This window comes from Lampetra planeri, chromosome 2 (genome assembly GCF_965212315.1).
Source record: "Lampetra planeri chromosome 2, kcLamPlan1.2.h2, whole genome shotgun sequence".
Lineage (NCBI taxonomy): Eukaryota > Metazoa > Chordata > Hyperoartia > Petromyzontiformes > Petromyzontidae > Lampetra > Lampetra planeri.
Genome location: NC_136108.1, coordinates 14,180,360 through 14,194,955, shown reverse-complemented (window position 1 = coordinate 14,194,955; position 14,596 = coordinate 14,180,360). Strand labels below are relative to the sequence as shown.

General features: G+C 46.5%; 1 protein-coding gene across 1 annotated transcript; it reads right to left on the bottom strand.

The window, feature by feature from the left end:
- Positions 1-2,772: 2,772 nt before the first annotated feature.
- LOC144728616 (caveolae-associated protein 1-like) lies at positions 2,773-13,625 on the bottom strand. The gene is made up of 2 exons (XM_078608170.1): positions 12,545-13,625; positions 2,773-4,477 (listed from the first exon to the last, which is right to left on the bottom strand). The coding sequence occupies exons 1-2, from the start codon at positions 13,280-13,282 to the stop codon at positions 3,572-3,574; spliced, it is 1,644 nt and encodes a 547-aa protein (XP_078464296.1). The 5' UTR covers positions 13,283-13,625; the 3' UTR covers positions 2,773-3,571.
- Positions 13,626-14,596: the final 971 nt, after the last annotated feature.

Here is a 14,596-nt window from a genome sequence, read left to right as displayed (position 1 = left end):
ACGGAGTGGGGAGGTCCTCATCCAACAGTTGATTGATAAAGGACTGGACTTGTACGTCATGGAATTTAGTTTCTGTTATGGGACACATCATTCATAGTTATTATTACAGAGGGTTGTTTCAAGATCACCGAGTCAATAAACTATTTTATGAAAAAGCAATAGTGCCAGGAAGTCATTACTTTTTGAAACTTGAGTCTTTTAGGCAACAGCTCATTATTTAAGGACATTAATGACTGTCTTTAATGGGTCACAGGGATGATGTGGGCACTGCTGCTCGGATTTAATTCATGATTATCCTGGCTGAATGGATGGATTGTTGCATCACATGACCATGTGGGATGGAGATGGCATGGGCATGCCTTCATCCAGCAATGGATTGATCATGGATGATAATTCTGGCTGGAATGTAATTGAGCATCATGATAACAGAAATGCAAGTATGGGATGGCAAAGTGACCCGAACAACTTAACCTGTGGTAAAAAAAATAAAAAAATCTTGAGATGTTTCGGTATGGGAAAGGATTGGCATAAAGGGCAAACTGTTTGAATAAAGCAATCTGTCCATGCGTTTTTAACTGTTTATATGCCTAGGATGTAGTCATGGGGTGCACCAGAGCTCTGCATGAGTGCGGGTTAACGAGTGCATGAGGAAGCAAAGTTCCATCTATTCTTGTGCCACATAAATATAGCATTGCAATATGCAGCAGCGCTAAACACCTACAGGGCATTCACTCGATAATCTGAAGACCATTTCAACTGCTAACAAGTAAACCCGTAAAAACAAAGTTTTTCACTCTAAATCCTTTATATGCGTGGCGGCTAGAGTCCTCTTGTCCTCTGGCTTGAGATGGCTGCAATCTATGGGTCAGATGATTGTCTGCCAGTATTAAGCAATTGGTAATTAAATATTTAATTTGTTTTCCCTAAACAGTGTAAAATTTTGGAAAAAAAATTTCACGAAAATTAATTGTCACACACAACGAGTCTGTGTGGAAAATGTCAGCTCGATTGGATCACGGGAAGTGGGTTAAAAAACGAGCGAAATATTTGCACGGTCCTAAGCAAGCAAGCGAACTTAATATAAAGGATTTAAAATATATTCGCCTGTGGAGGACGCGGGGATCAATCCCGCGACCTTTGGCATGGGAAGCGAGGGCGCTACCAACTGCACTACTCCGCCACGGCCTGTGGAGGGGTTACGTTCTGGGCTCTTATACTGTGACGTTCAGCCAAAGCGATGAATGAGTTCTATTTGAATATATGTAAAATAAATTTGTTTTGCCTAAAAAGTGTAAAATTTTGGGAATTTTTTTTCACGAACATTGTCTGGCACGAGTCTGTGTGGAAAATGTCAGCTCGATTGGATCACGGGAAGTGGGTTAAAAAACGACCGAAAGATTTGCACGGTCGTAAGCAAGCAAGCAAGCACGCAAGCAAGCAAGCACGCAAGCAAGCAAGCACGCAAGCAAGCACGCAAGCAAGCAAGCACGCAAGCAAGCAAGCACGCAAGCAAGCAAGCAAGCGAACTTAATATAAAGGATTTAAAAATGATCTCCCATGCTCAAATGAGCATTGGGAATTGCATGTATTGTTATGATAGTCCTGAGCCAGTGGTAGACATTATGTATATGTTGAACTTATTTTGCATCGTATCTAGCCAACTGTGCTAATTGGAGGTGCAGAGGAAGGACAACAGACTAAACACAAAACGCATTTCTGTCGACAGGAAACAGTTTTCTCAATAGGACAATTAACTGCTGACTTGCCAAGAAATTATACTAATTGTATTGGTCCAGGAGTAATGATAACGGGCTGAATTGGACCTCGACCAGGATTTTAACTCATTTCCTTTCAAACGTGACATAGGTATCTGTGAATATGGCACCTGGCCAGCTTTCTTTGTGCTAGGCGTGTCCATATCGAAAGCGCAACATGTCTGAAGCTATATATATGTACAAAGACAACATTCTTCCATAATGCCTACACAAGCTGTTCGGGCAAGTGCTGTTAGTGAGCACCTATGAAGGCCAGAACGGGGGATGAGGGAGCCTTGTGCCCAGCACCACGCCCGAATTGTCTCCCCAATGTTGATGTTTACACACCGCCCCAGGTACTCATTTCAGGTTAAGTCAACAATATAACGGAGAGCCTAGGACTTACTCGGATAATTATCACTGATGTTAGCCATGGCCAAGAATAAAAGTTGGGCCGCAATGTTCTAAGCACACTGCGCTAACCACTATGCCATCGCAGTAAGGTCAAAGACATTCACGGCAGCAAATCACATGCTCAGTAGCTGGCTGTGCCTAATCCCGTGGGTGCTGACGTTTTAGGGCTGGGGTAGGTTGCTGTATAAATGATGGTGCCCCGCCAATGAAGCCATTCCACCTGTACATTAATTTGTTGCCTTGCCTGTGGCATGCCACATGCAGCGCTTTGCCTCCATGTCTGTGGAGGTTAAATGGCAAAATCGATTTCCTGTCCGTGCTGGCAATGAGAACATCTTTTTCAGGAGCACAATGTCATGTTGATGACGGATTTCTTGATGAAACAGAGCCCTCGAACATTTGCGGGGAAGCCATTAGGCCACTGCATTTGACTATTTTAATAGGGCCACAAAGAAGGCAGGAGAAAACTGGTAATGTGCCAAAAATCTGTTTGGTCGTGCTCCCCCCTGCATGCATTTGGGGAAAAAACAATCCACGTCTGGGTTAATTTAAAGACAAATTAACATGGACGCATACACAAAAACCCCCACTGCTTGTGTTAATGTAATTTTAAAGATTAAGCTTTATTAGGTTCATCCAATATTCAGTTGCATTTTTGTAGATAACCATGAATACATGTTGATTTGATGCTATGCTTTGGTAATATAAAGGCAACTAAAGTTATATTTACGCGAGAGATGTTATAGATTGTAGCATAAAAATACTTGTCAAAGTAAAATCACTATTTATTTTACTGCATTTATGAAGCTAATGTTATATATGCTTATTTTCTATCATGCAGAACTACAGTATAAGAGCACTTAAGCATGTATTAAACGAGGCATCTGAGTACTGTAAGCAACCAAAGCTATTTTAGCTTAAATTCTAATTTGTATGCAACTGGACATTTTAATACTGAAAAAAAAACACTATTTGTTTGGTTTTGTTGTGCTAAATGATACATTATGTTTACCAGTGCCCATATATATTTTGGACTTTCCATTAACGGTGATAATTTATCATTGCAGCATGTAATCAATCCGTTATTAAAACAAACTGAATGCAGCGTACTAGCAACATTCATCTTGTAGCCATCTTTCTAATTATTCTTTGGCCTTCAAATCACTTCCTTTACGACGACCCAGTGGTTGCAATACAACCTACACGATACCTCCTCCCTCCATCTCTGAAAAATAAAACACATTCCGTCTTGCAGGGTGCAGCACTGTGGTAAACATTCAATCGGTTTGATCGGCAACGTGTTCACCATTACAGCACATCACATTTTGGCACTTTAACACAAGTGTAGCGGGGCTTTGGACTCGTTTGCACGGTGCTTTTCCATTTGCATGAACGTTCACCTCCTAAGACTTCTGCTGCAAAGTGAGGACGGCTGGCTCCTCATTCTCCCCGAGCCGAACGGTGAAGGACAGCGGCACGGTCTGGCCGGCCTTCCCGTCCGAGTCGAGGGTTATCGCGGCCGACTGCATCACCTCCTCCATGTTGACATCAGAAAGGGAACCGTCGCTCTGCAAGAACTCCACGTTGGCTGCGTCGATCTGGTACTCTTCCATCTCCACCACGTCGCCCTCGCGGATCTTCTTCACCGTGAACTTGAAAGGCGGCACCTTGAAGGACGACACGTTGGCACGCGTTGGCTTTTTATGCTCAGGCACAAATGATTTTCGGATCTTATCGCGTCGATCTTGTGGCACGATCTTCATTCCCAACTTGTTGACCTTCTTCTCTATGCTCTGGCGCGTGAGTGCTCTCTTCATGGTGTCGATGCGCTTGTTGGTGGTCTTCTCGGGCGCTCCGGGTGCATTGGCTGTTGCCTGACCATCGCTCACGAAGATCTCCTCCTCCCCGTGCGCTTCCTGACCCTCATCCGCATGCCCTTCTGCTGCGGGGGCCTCCTGAGAGGGTGCCGAGTGGCCAGGCCTCAGCGTGAGCGTTTGCCGGATCTTCTCGCGCCTCTCGGGCGACACCAGCTTGTTGACTCGCTTCTCGAGGGTGTGACGGGAGAAGGCCTTGCGCAGCGTATCGACGCCCTTCTGCCCGCTCTTGCGCAGGCGTGCGGCCTTGCTGCCGGGCGCCTCGATCATCTCCAGGTCTTCGTCCTCGGACAGGTCGAGCACCTCCCACGTGGGGCTCGCCTCGCCCTCCTGCCCATCTTGTGCGTCCACCCCCTCCTCGACTTCCCCGGCTTCCACCCCCGGAGGTGGGCGACGTCGAGCCAGCACTGCACTCGTGGGTGTGTCGGAGCCCTCCTGCAGCCAGGCGCCACACATTCCAATGCGTTACTCCAGAATTACAATCAGTCCTCTTTTTTTTTTTGGGGGGGGGGGTATTCTTTACAGATTAAATACAATTTACAACGCAATGTTATAAATTTGGGTGAAATGAACATTTCAAATGAGAAAAACATAGAACGAATACTGCCGTTGCACAAGCTCCTGAACGAAATGTACATGAAAAACAGCTGTGGATCTACCCAAATTGAATGCACATTTGGGGCCAAAATGTGCTCCTAATTTAGACGTCTCTCGTAGCAACTGCAGCATAAACAAAGGTAAACACCAGGTCGTCATGCATGCTGTGGACATGAAATTAGAAAAAGCATTCGCTGTAATTAGAATGTGTAACACTGGCTACAGTGTCACTTTTTACGGCAGTTACATGCTTAATTTATTTGATTTATGAAATGGCCACATGTTTATTTACAAATGCGTTGCAGGTTTTGGGTCAGGAGGATTCTGCATTGAGGCAGGGATACAGCTTATGGACACCGTTGTTCACGAATCAGTATTTACTTCTCTGTCAACGAAAAGAATCCTCCCAGTTGAATTATAGCCAGTGTGGTTCAGGTTATAATCTGTATAAATGTTACCTGCATTATTTATATTAGACTGTGTATAGAACTATTGACAAAAAGTGCTTTCATTCCATGCTAAACGAAATGTTATGTTTTGCTTTAGGAAAACAGGGAAATGTTGATATAATTTTCTGATTAGATGGAATTGTTTACTTTACTAAATGACTGGATAAAGACTGGTGATTTGCAACAGCAATGGTGCCAGATAATAACTGGTGAGAACCAACCATGTAACAACTGGCCATAATTAAACATTCCTTGTTTATCTCTTAATGATGATGGTGTGTGCAGCCCGAGCCAGCCAACAATGCCAGAGTGTGCCCTACAAAGGCTGTGTGCAGAGCACCCTAGACCAGTGTTGTTCACTCATTTTCAGAGGTGGGGGGGGGCACTTTCAGCGATAAGACATCAGTGTGAGGGCCACCACACATTTGAAACCATTGGGTTTGACAGCATCATGGGAGTGTTTTCACATTTGTGCATTGTTAGGGGCCGCCAGTGGCCCACGGGCCTTGCAATGAAGAACATTGCCCGAGACTCAACATAAACTATTATGCTAGCATAATAGCCATATTTATTTGCGCAATACGAGAGCATATCTCTGGCTTATATGGTAATGAGCAAAACGCAGACACATGTGGACACTACACGCTTGCGGGCAACGTGAATCAACGCGGTGTTTATGAGACGCGGCACGGGCCCTGTTGCTGCCGTAGCTGGGCGAGCCGCCCACAAATGGCGCAATCAAACAGGACACTTTATACCGAGGACGGTTCCACACTGGGGCAGGCGCATGCGAATGAAATTAGACAGAAGTGTGGCCAGGCGGGGCTCGCTGGTGGTGACTCGAGCTGTTGTCTGGCAGGGCGGACCAAGGAACGGAGGAGCACATGAAGTGACACCACCAACACGAGGCCTATTATTTGTTGTTTTGCTTAAGTACTACGAAGGGAAATAGTACACCTCACGTATATTTACAAAGTAGGACCACTGAGCTTTGGTGAGTGCGTGAGGTGTTTTCCTGTGACAGTGTCGAACTTGTGCGCGTGCTCTGATGACGAAGGTCCGTCTGCCTGGCAGGGGCTGCTGAGTCGTAGATCTGGCTGCTTCATGGCTTGGCACTCAACTTGCTGTTTGCCAGTTGTAGCCCTCCCATATGTCAAAGCAGTTTACTCTGTACTTTTTGAATCCCAGCATTTTCCATTTCATGATAGTGCTGTGACTCATAAAGGAAAGAGAAAAAATATAATGGGATTTTCCAGTTGGATTCAGGAAACAGTATACATGAGTTCCACACAATGGCTGTAATTGTTTTCTCAGTGATTTAGTTTGGCTGTGGGGGTATGTTAATATTAATGGCAGAGGTCGGGGTTGGAGGTGGAGAAAAAGCCCCATGCAAAACGCAGAATTCATGTATTTTAGAGGCTCCCTTGTTTGATCGTCCCGTGGTGTAATGCACGCTTTGCTTCTTCCAAGGCATCTAGCCAGCATGGAAGAGTAGGCCAAGCACCTCATTTTCCTGAAATGAACATCTACACATCGAAGCTGTCATTTAGTGACTGGAGCTGAAATTTCCACTTTCCTGCTTTGTCAAACACTACACCCCATAGACCATTAAACACACTAATGGGCTACCTAAAAACACGCCAATTAAAACATTGAGCAATTTCCTCGTGGCAAAAACAATGCACACAAACACTTGCAGGTTCCCCCCACGGTGCAGGGTGCCGGGTGCACACGGCAGGGCCAAGCAGTGGAACACAATGCGTGTCGCCTGGGAGGCAACCTTCCTGCCATTGTCGCACAATTCCTACAGAGGAAAATAGCAAAACGTGCAAGCTCCTGTGATCAGCATTGCACATGAGGCCACCTGGTCGCTGAACCCAGCACACAATAGTGTGTGGCCATTTGGGATAATTAAGTTTCCATTTAATGTGATTCCCACACGGCACACAGGGTGTCCTTGCGTGCATATTTCTGTGTGGGTGTATGTATATGCTGTCTATAAATAAATATGTTGATGGATCTGTTAGAATATCTCTCGCAATGCCAAAATTATACATGAGAATGAAGTTGCATCTTTTTTCCTGGTGAAAAAATGGCTCATAGAATTCTACATAAATAGTAATTACTTTGAGTGTAACATGCAAGGCAAATTACTACTTTAAGCGAGTCAATGGAATGCAACTTACGCGTACGTTGCCTGTGAATGAATGTGCCGGTTGCGGTACACAAATCTCTTGATACCCCTGCTTAACTGACCCAGATATTTCATATTTGATGTTTTATTTGTATGTGGGTCCCACTTCATTAAATAAATTAGTGTGCTCAGCCACAAAACAGGCTGCACATATACCGAGAGTTGTATTTCTTGTGAACCAATCATGTCTATATTTCATGTACAGTACAATGAATACTTTATACTGTTATTATAATTCCTCTTCATATCATCAAGTTAAGGTGTCATCCATTAGAAGAGTCAGTTTCTCTATAACATGACCACTGTCGACTACCTAAAGCAGTGATCGTTTCATTGACATTGCAGGGATGATAAGTGGAGGTGACTCACCTGGCCGGACATGTTCATACGTAGATGTATGAGGGCTTCCCCAATGCCATGCGGTTAATTATTTAACCGTACTTCACCACGGTGGTCAGTGCGTGTCGGTTAAGGTGGGAAATATAGTTGTGGGAACATAGAATTACAGTCTAACAATAGATTGTTGGAATGTCCTCTGCTGCCCACAACGTAGCACAGCCCCGAGCTGCCTATGAGAACCTCGCGTGCATGGCGATCAGCCATACAAGAAGTAGCTATCAACACTCAATCCCACTTAGCTTCCAAGATCTGATGAGATTTGGTGAATTCCGCATGATTTGGTCATAGGCATCATGTGCATAAGGCAGTTAAATATATCGGGTCACATAATTGAGTCAGGGCATAATTAAAAAAATAATTTTAGTTCCATAGATATGCTGTACATTCTACATTGCGACCCAGGATATGTGCTCATTGTAAACTATTCTTGCCGTAAATCACTGACGAGCATGCGACTGCCCAATAATGAGACATATCATTTTACGAATGAATGAAATACGACTTCTTAGTGGAACCGCATAGGAATTAAGGCCAGTGATATTCCTGACCTCATGACTTCATCCCCATAATTCTGAAGATAGGTTATACTGTACTGCCCTAAACTTAGTCATTTACTTACTTGCACCTGCCACCCCGAACACAATTGTCTGCACCCACGACTGGCTTACAGAATCCACAGTGTGCCATCTCACACATCGTCATGCCCTGGTTAGAGTGTACTGATCGGTGAATTTGCTCAAACAACTCCACACCCTACCCTTTGGCCCAGATCCCCTGACCCCGCACCCCTCTCTTAACACCACGTGCACATCAAACCCATGTGGTGTCATAAATTTTAACACTGGCGTGCATCGCAAAAGGCTGGCTGCTGCGAATCTGTTAAGTGTCCTCAGTTCGACTGTAGCGTGTTGGCGTAGGCACGTCTGGGTGACGTGGAACGCATGTGAATCAACCAAGTACGATCTCCCGCGCTTTCCATTTTCTTGCGTTTGAAATCTCGCCGCAACGGCCTCATTAAAACCAACGTTACCAGCAACGCGAGTATGAACGGTCTTTTTGTTTTCTAATGGATATCAATGGCAGTTGCGAGTGTGGACTCGTAGCCCAGTGAGTGATGACACGCGGCAGGTGGCTGCAGCGAGATAGTGCCAGTTGTGCCACGCCCATGCATGCGCCTGTCCGTGGCTTCGCTGGAACCCGATGATGATCTTGCACAAGGCGCGCATCGCGCCTCTCGGAATTCTGCGCATTTTCCACCCGCCCGAGCAAGTACATTGCACAGAGTTAGAGTCATTAGTGTAGACTTGTCTTAAACACTTGCATGTTTACCACTGGGTTTTCTCTCTCTCTCTCTCAAATTAAACCCATGCCAACATAATCGTGGTAACCACCCCAAAGCAAATACTAAAGTAATGCACATTGGGGACGTAACTCCAGCGCAGTAGGTGGCCTTTTTGGATTTGTATACACAGCTGCTGCATTTTTATATTGCATTTCTATGCTTTTCATGGTTGAATTACAGTAGTTTTAGATGCATCCGTTAAAGGTGGCCTACTAAGTCTCTCCTTGCAGCGGCTGCCACTCATCGTTATGTGCTGTAGCTTCAGCGTACCACTCGATAAGCCATTCATCTCTCAAGGCAGCCTTACCAGATACTGGCTTATCTGAGCTTCATCGAGACAGGCGGCTAATATGAAAAAAACTGCACCGGATTGGGTCCAAGTACTAAGCGTTTTATAACTCCACTTGGTGGCAAGTTTTGAGAATGAAAAATAACCGTTGATGTTTCTGGAGGGGAGCTTGCCATCCTTACAAACTATATCACCGCAACTGCTGCATTTTTATTGTACAAAATAACTAATGTCAAAAAACAGTATCTCAATCAAGGCCGCGGGGCGTTTCTTATCTCTGATGGTGGGGGAGGAACTCACTTGGTTGTGGAAATTCCACAGCACTTTGACAGAAGCCACCATATTCATAGATGGCCACGTTTTTGGTACGTTATTAGTAAGGCACTGTCCTTGTACATGTTGTGCCAGTTATTTGTACACTCGATTCTCAAGGTGCAGCAGAGGCCATGGTTCCCGGGCAGCATTGCCTTCAGGGCCTTTGGGGACGAGCGCCCTGGGGGCCTCAGTGGGTGGGTTGTACTTGACGCTCCCTCTGTAGGCGGCAGTGCTATGCCACCATGGGGACTTTCCATGGGGCCCTACTGCCGCCGCAACGTCTCTCTGGCTCGCAAAAACCAGGTCACTAATGCGGATGAATGTGTACGCTTGTTCGCGCGTGCATCAGTTGTATTCTTCGTGCGAGTGTGTGCTTTCGCCACCAATATCCATAATATAGGTTTTTTTGTGGCTAGATCGCGTAAATATACTTACTAATTGGCTGTGTCGGGTGGTGGCGAGTTTAACGACGCATTTATATTTACGTGATCTAACCCCAACCAACTCTATTATGGTGTGCATTTATGCTTGCAGTTTAAGTATGAAGAGTCCACGCCTTTGTCAAATGTGAATCATTTCGCTTGCCAAACCATGAATCTTGTATTGTTTCACAGTGGGGTAACCTTGGGCCGGTGGTGGGACAATAATGGGCAAGAGTTGCTTAACAACAGTGTTATTCTGGATAGCAATCACACAAGTAAAGGTTTGTGTGTGTGTATACAGTACATGCATGTTCGTGTGCATTGCACATCTGTATATCTATGTATATACGTGTACGGTTGTATTTTCGTGTCTGCGTGCGTCTCCATTGTGTGTGGAGGTCGCCCAGGCGGGTGCGGTGGGCTGTCACGCGCGCTGCCCACCCACAAATGGGTATAACAGGGCACACAGTATTGCCAGCGCAGCAGCCAAATAGAAACACAACCCGTATTATTTACGCAACCACCCTGCATGTAGGCGTGGCACTTGGTGCGATAGCAGCTAGCTAAGCTGTGAAAGCCACACAACGTTTGAACGCCTGCCCCAGTTTGGTGAGATACCGCAGGACTGAGAGGCTTTAATGGCGCGTCAGTGAAGATTCAACACAATTCATTTAAAGCATTGTAGCCACACTGACAGCCAGATCTCATTATTTATAAATCATAATGCCAAGTGCGTTTTGGGGGAGCTCAACTCATCTCTATTGAGAGTCAATCATTTCAAGGGAGTCCAGACGAGGTGGGAGGTGAGGAAGAGGCGGAGGGGAGAGGCAATGTTACAACCACGCCGGGTTATCTAGCTGTGCAGCGTTTCCATGCCGGATCTCCGATATGACACCCACATTTTGCCCAAATTCCTTTTGAGTGCTGATGGGTAGCTCCCTCTATGACGGACATCCCCCTTGGGATATATATTTGACCTGGTGCAGCTCACTGAGCAGCTGCACATGGCCGACCTTGACCTACAAGGCTGTATATGGAATAAGAACATACCTTGCGCCTTTGTTTTAGGACAAAACCATTTCTCTTTTGGATAGCACTTCACTGCCGATGTCATTCCCACGATGCACACTGGTTTATGAGCTAAAGTTACTCATACAAATGTAAAGGCAACGGAGGTTATATGCAGGCTGGGACCTGTGTGGAGTCTCTAATATCCTAAGAAAACACACCAGCCTCAGGAGAAATTAGCACCGTGTATAGGTCATCCTCAGTGGGATTTTATGATGGAAGATGAATTCGTAGCTATAAAAAAAACCTGGAAAAATAGGAGTCAGTTCAAGTGACGAGCAGGAAACCCATCTGTGTGACCTGGGAGGGCTAAAATAACAAATGTCTCTTCAATGGTGTTTGCTAAAGACTCGTATCAGGGCGGAAGAGTATATTAATCGGAAACTAATGAATATCCGTATTCAAATAGACCATATCACTATAGAGAGGCTGCTGAACAAAGGCAGCGTACATTATGTAAAGTAACTCATCTGAACACATTACATAGATAACCTCATTAGATTGCAGCAAAATTGACCGTTAGAAAAAGTCAAAGTTTTGACGGTTGACCTGTCAGAACGTCCAGCACATGGTGTGTTGATAGGAACGTTGGTCTTTTTTCTGGCTATTTAGTCGTGTATTGTCTGTTATATATTATTTTATAAATTAAACCGGGCAAGAGGGATTGGTGCTCATGTGTGGTGCAGAACCTGTAAAATTGTATCCCTTTTTGAAGTTGAAAGTGCGCAACTGAATTGCAGTGAGTTCCGCTGTACAAGACCAGACTCAACCAGACACAGCAAAAAAACGGTACAAATTGCTATAGCAGCTGCAATAAAAAAGCGTGGTATCTACACTCGGCAAATCTTAAAAAAGCATGTTAAAAAAACGTAGATTAGAGAGCATTTTTTTTACGAGTAAGCGATTTGTTTTTAATCTGTTTTGGTTAATTACTTGATTAATTAAAAGTCAGTGAACATGTGTACGCGACACGTGTCTGCTACGCTTGGTGTGAAATTGAAATTCACATCAAGCCCGTTTCAAAGCGTTGGAAACGTATGAACAAATTTATCACATTAATGTACCTTGACTCGGATTGAATATTCATAAACGATCACTCGGCTCACTTGAAACGAATTTTACAAGTGTGCTTTTTTGGGGGGGGGGGGGTTACACCAAAAAGTAAAAAAAAAGCGACGTATCAATTAAAGGGTGGTGTTACGCACGACCGAAGCGTTATGCGTAAAACCAGCCTTCAATTTCATGCACAAGCGGTTAGGGAAAAATTGATGGCGATGACGATTGCGATGATGTTTGTGTTTTAACGCAGTGAACCGCATGTGAGTGCGTTACACGTGCAGATCAATGAACGCTCACACGATGCACACGTCTTGTGTTAGAGTAGTGAAGGAGAGCGAGGTGGAGTGAGTGGTTGTCTTTTTTTTTACCTGGTAGACCATGATGCGAAAGTTGCTCCTCTTGATGAGCTCGGCGTGGTTGTTCTCGAGCTTCTTCACGTCGTGGCTCTGCTTCTCCAGGCGAGCGCGCACGTCCTTCACGTTGGCGCTCACCTTGCGGGCCTTGTCTAGCACCTGTCTCACTGTGGCACCCGTCTCGGCTTGCGCCTTCGAGAAGTCGGCCACCTCGCCCTGGATGAGGCTCACGGCTTTCTCCACCTCGCCCTGCCGCGCCTCCATCGAGTGCTGCGCCTCCTGCACGCCCTCCACCATGTGCAGCAGCTTGTCCAGCAGCGTGAGCACGCTGATGGCGTTCACCTGCGAGCTGTCGCGGATGAGGCTGCCCACGGGACTCTGATTTGGGCTCAGGTTGGGGCTCGAGTCCTGGCTCTTGTCCGTGCGTGCCAGGCTGGCGTCCCGCTTGCCGACGCTCGGCTCCTCCAGCACACCATTTCTGGGTGGGCTGGAGGCTGCCTTGCCGCTCGGCTCGGAGGTGGACGCACCTGCCTCGAAGCCGGAGGCCGGGACGCTGGCCTCGGGGCTGTACACGGGCGTGCTCAGGCTCTCGGGGCTCGTGGAGGAGCTGCCTTTGCCGGTTGGCTCGGGGGTGGAGGCCGCCTCTTCGAGGATCAACTGAGTGCCAGGGCTGGACGCGACCTCGCCGTCCAACTGTGCACTGGGCTGGCTGTTGGATGCCACCATCACCTCCCGTGCTCCATCATCACCCATGGCTGATATCTATGAGAGCGCCGCACCACTGCAAGAACACGCGCTCCGACTGACGGGCACTGCGCACACGTGCACAGGGAACTGGACCCGTGGAAACGTGTTTGTTTGTTGTGGTGGTTGCTGGTTGTGGTGGTGGTGGAGGTTGTGGTGAGCTGAGGGAGAAGGAGGACTGCGTGGAGGAGACGACTCTTGCACGGCTTGGCAACTGCGTGGTATCCCGAGCGGGGAGCGCTTAAAACGCGGGGACCCGCCTGGCTCCGATTACTGGAAAATATTTCACAAACTCTGGGCGGACAAACACCAGGGTGTGAGCCCGGACTTCTGCCCCGCCAGTGTGCGCCACGAATGTGGAAGGAATGCCTGGCGCCCCCCATCACAACCCCCCCCACCACCACCACCAAGCGCCACCACTCCTGTCCACCCACCTCGACAAAAAATCCAAGACTTTTTTTTCTTCAACCCCCCCCCATCCACACCGCCTTCTCCTTCTACTTTATTAAAACTCCCACTGGAAATAACGGAGATATTCTTGGAGCCCCTGTCGCCGCGCCGTTGTTAAGAGGCGCACCAAACACTCGTGGGTCGTTTGAAGTTTCGTTCGCCATTCCTCGCATTTTTGGGGTTTTTTTAAACGCGCGTGCGTCTATGCCTGATGCCTGTCCACTGTGCACAGATAGTTATGGTGTAGGTTATACAACAAGCGCGTATGGTAGGTATGTGTGTTTAGCAGTGGTGGTGTCAGTCTATTTGGGGGGGGAGGTAGGGGGCGGTGTCCTTAAGCAGAAGTATGTTTGGACTTGCCTTCCCCCTTAATGTTATAAAGTTCTCGCGAGATGACAGAAGAGAGATTTAGACGAGAGACAGAGGTGTAGCGAGATGATAGAGATATGTGGAGAGAAGATAAGAGGTGTGGTGAGATAAGGGAAGAGAGATACAGTCGAGACCGATGTGACTGAAACATGAGAAAGATCGAGACAAGAACAGATGTAAGAAGATGAAAGACGAGGACTGCCGACCATGTGGGAGATGAGAGAGAGATTAATTCGCGTGCTATGTTAATTGTCTTTTTATGTTTGTTGCGATCTCACTTGCGACTGACTTTTTTTCATAAATCCGGAGCCAATTGAGCTGTGTGGACCCCCACAAGCTCTTGCTTAGCTTATGCAGTGCCCCCACTCTGTGTGTGAGTGGTGGTAATGTCTGAATCGGTCCTGTCCCTCCCCCTCCTTCATCATATTCCCATCAAAAACGAACAATGGCTTTCACCTGTGCCAAAAGTGAAATGTAAAAACTTAACCCACACATGCATGGTAA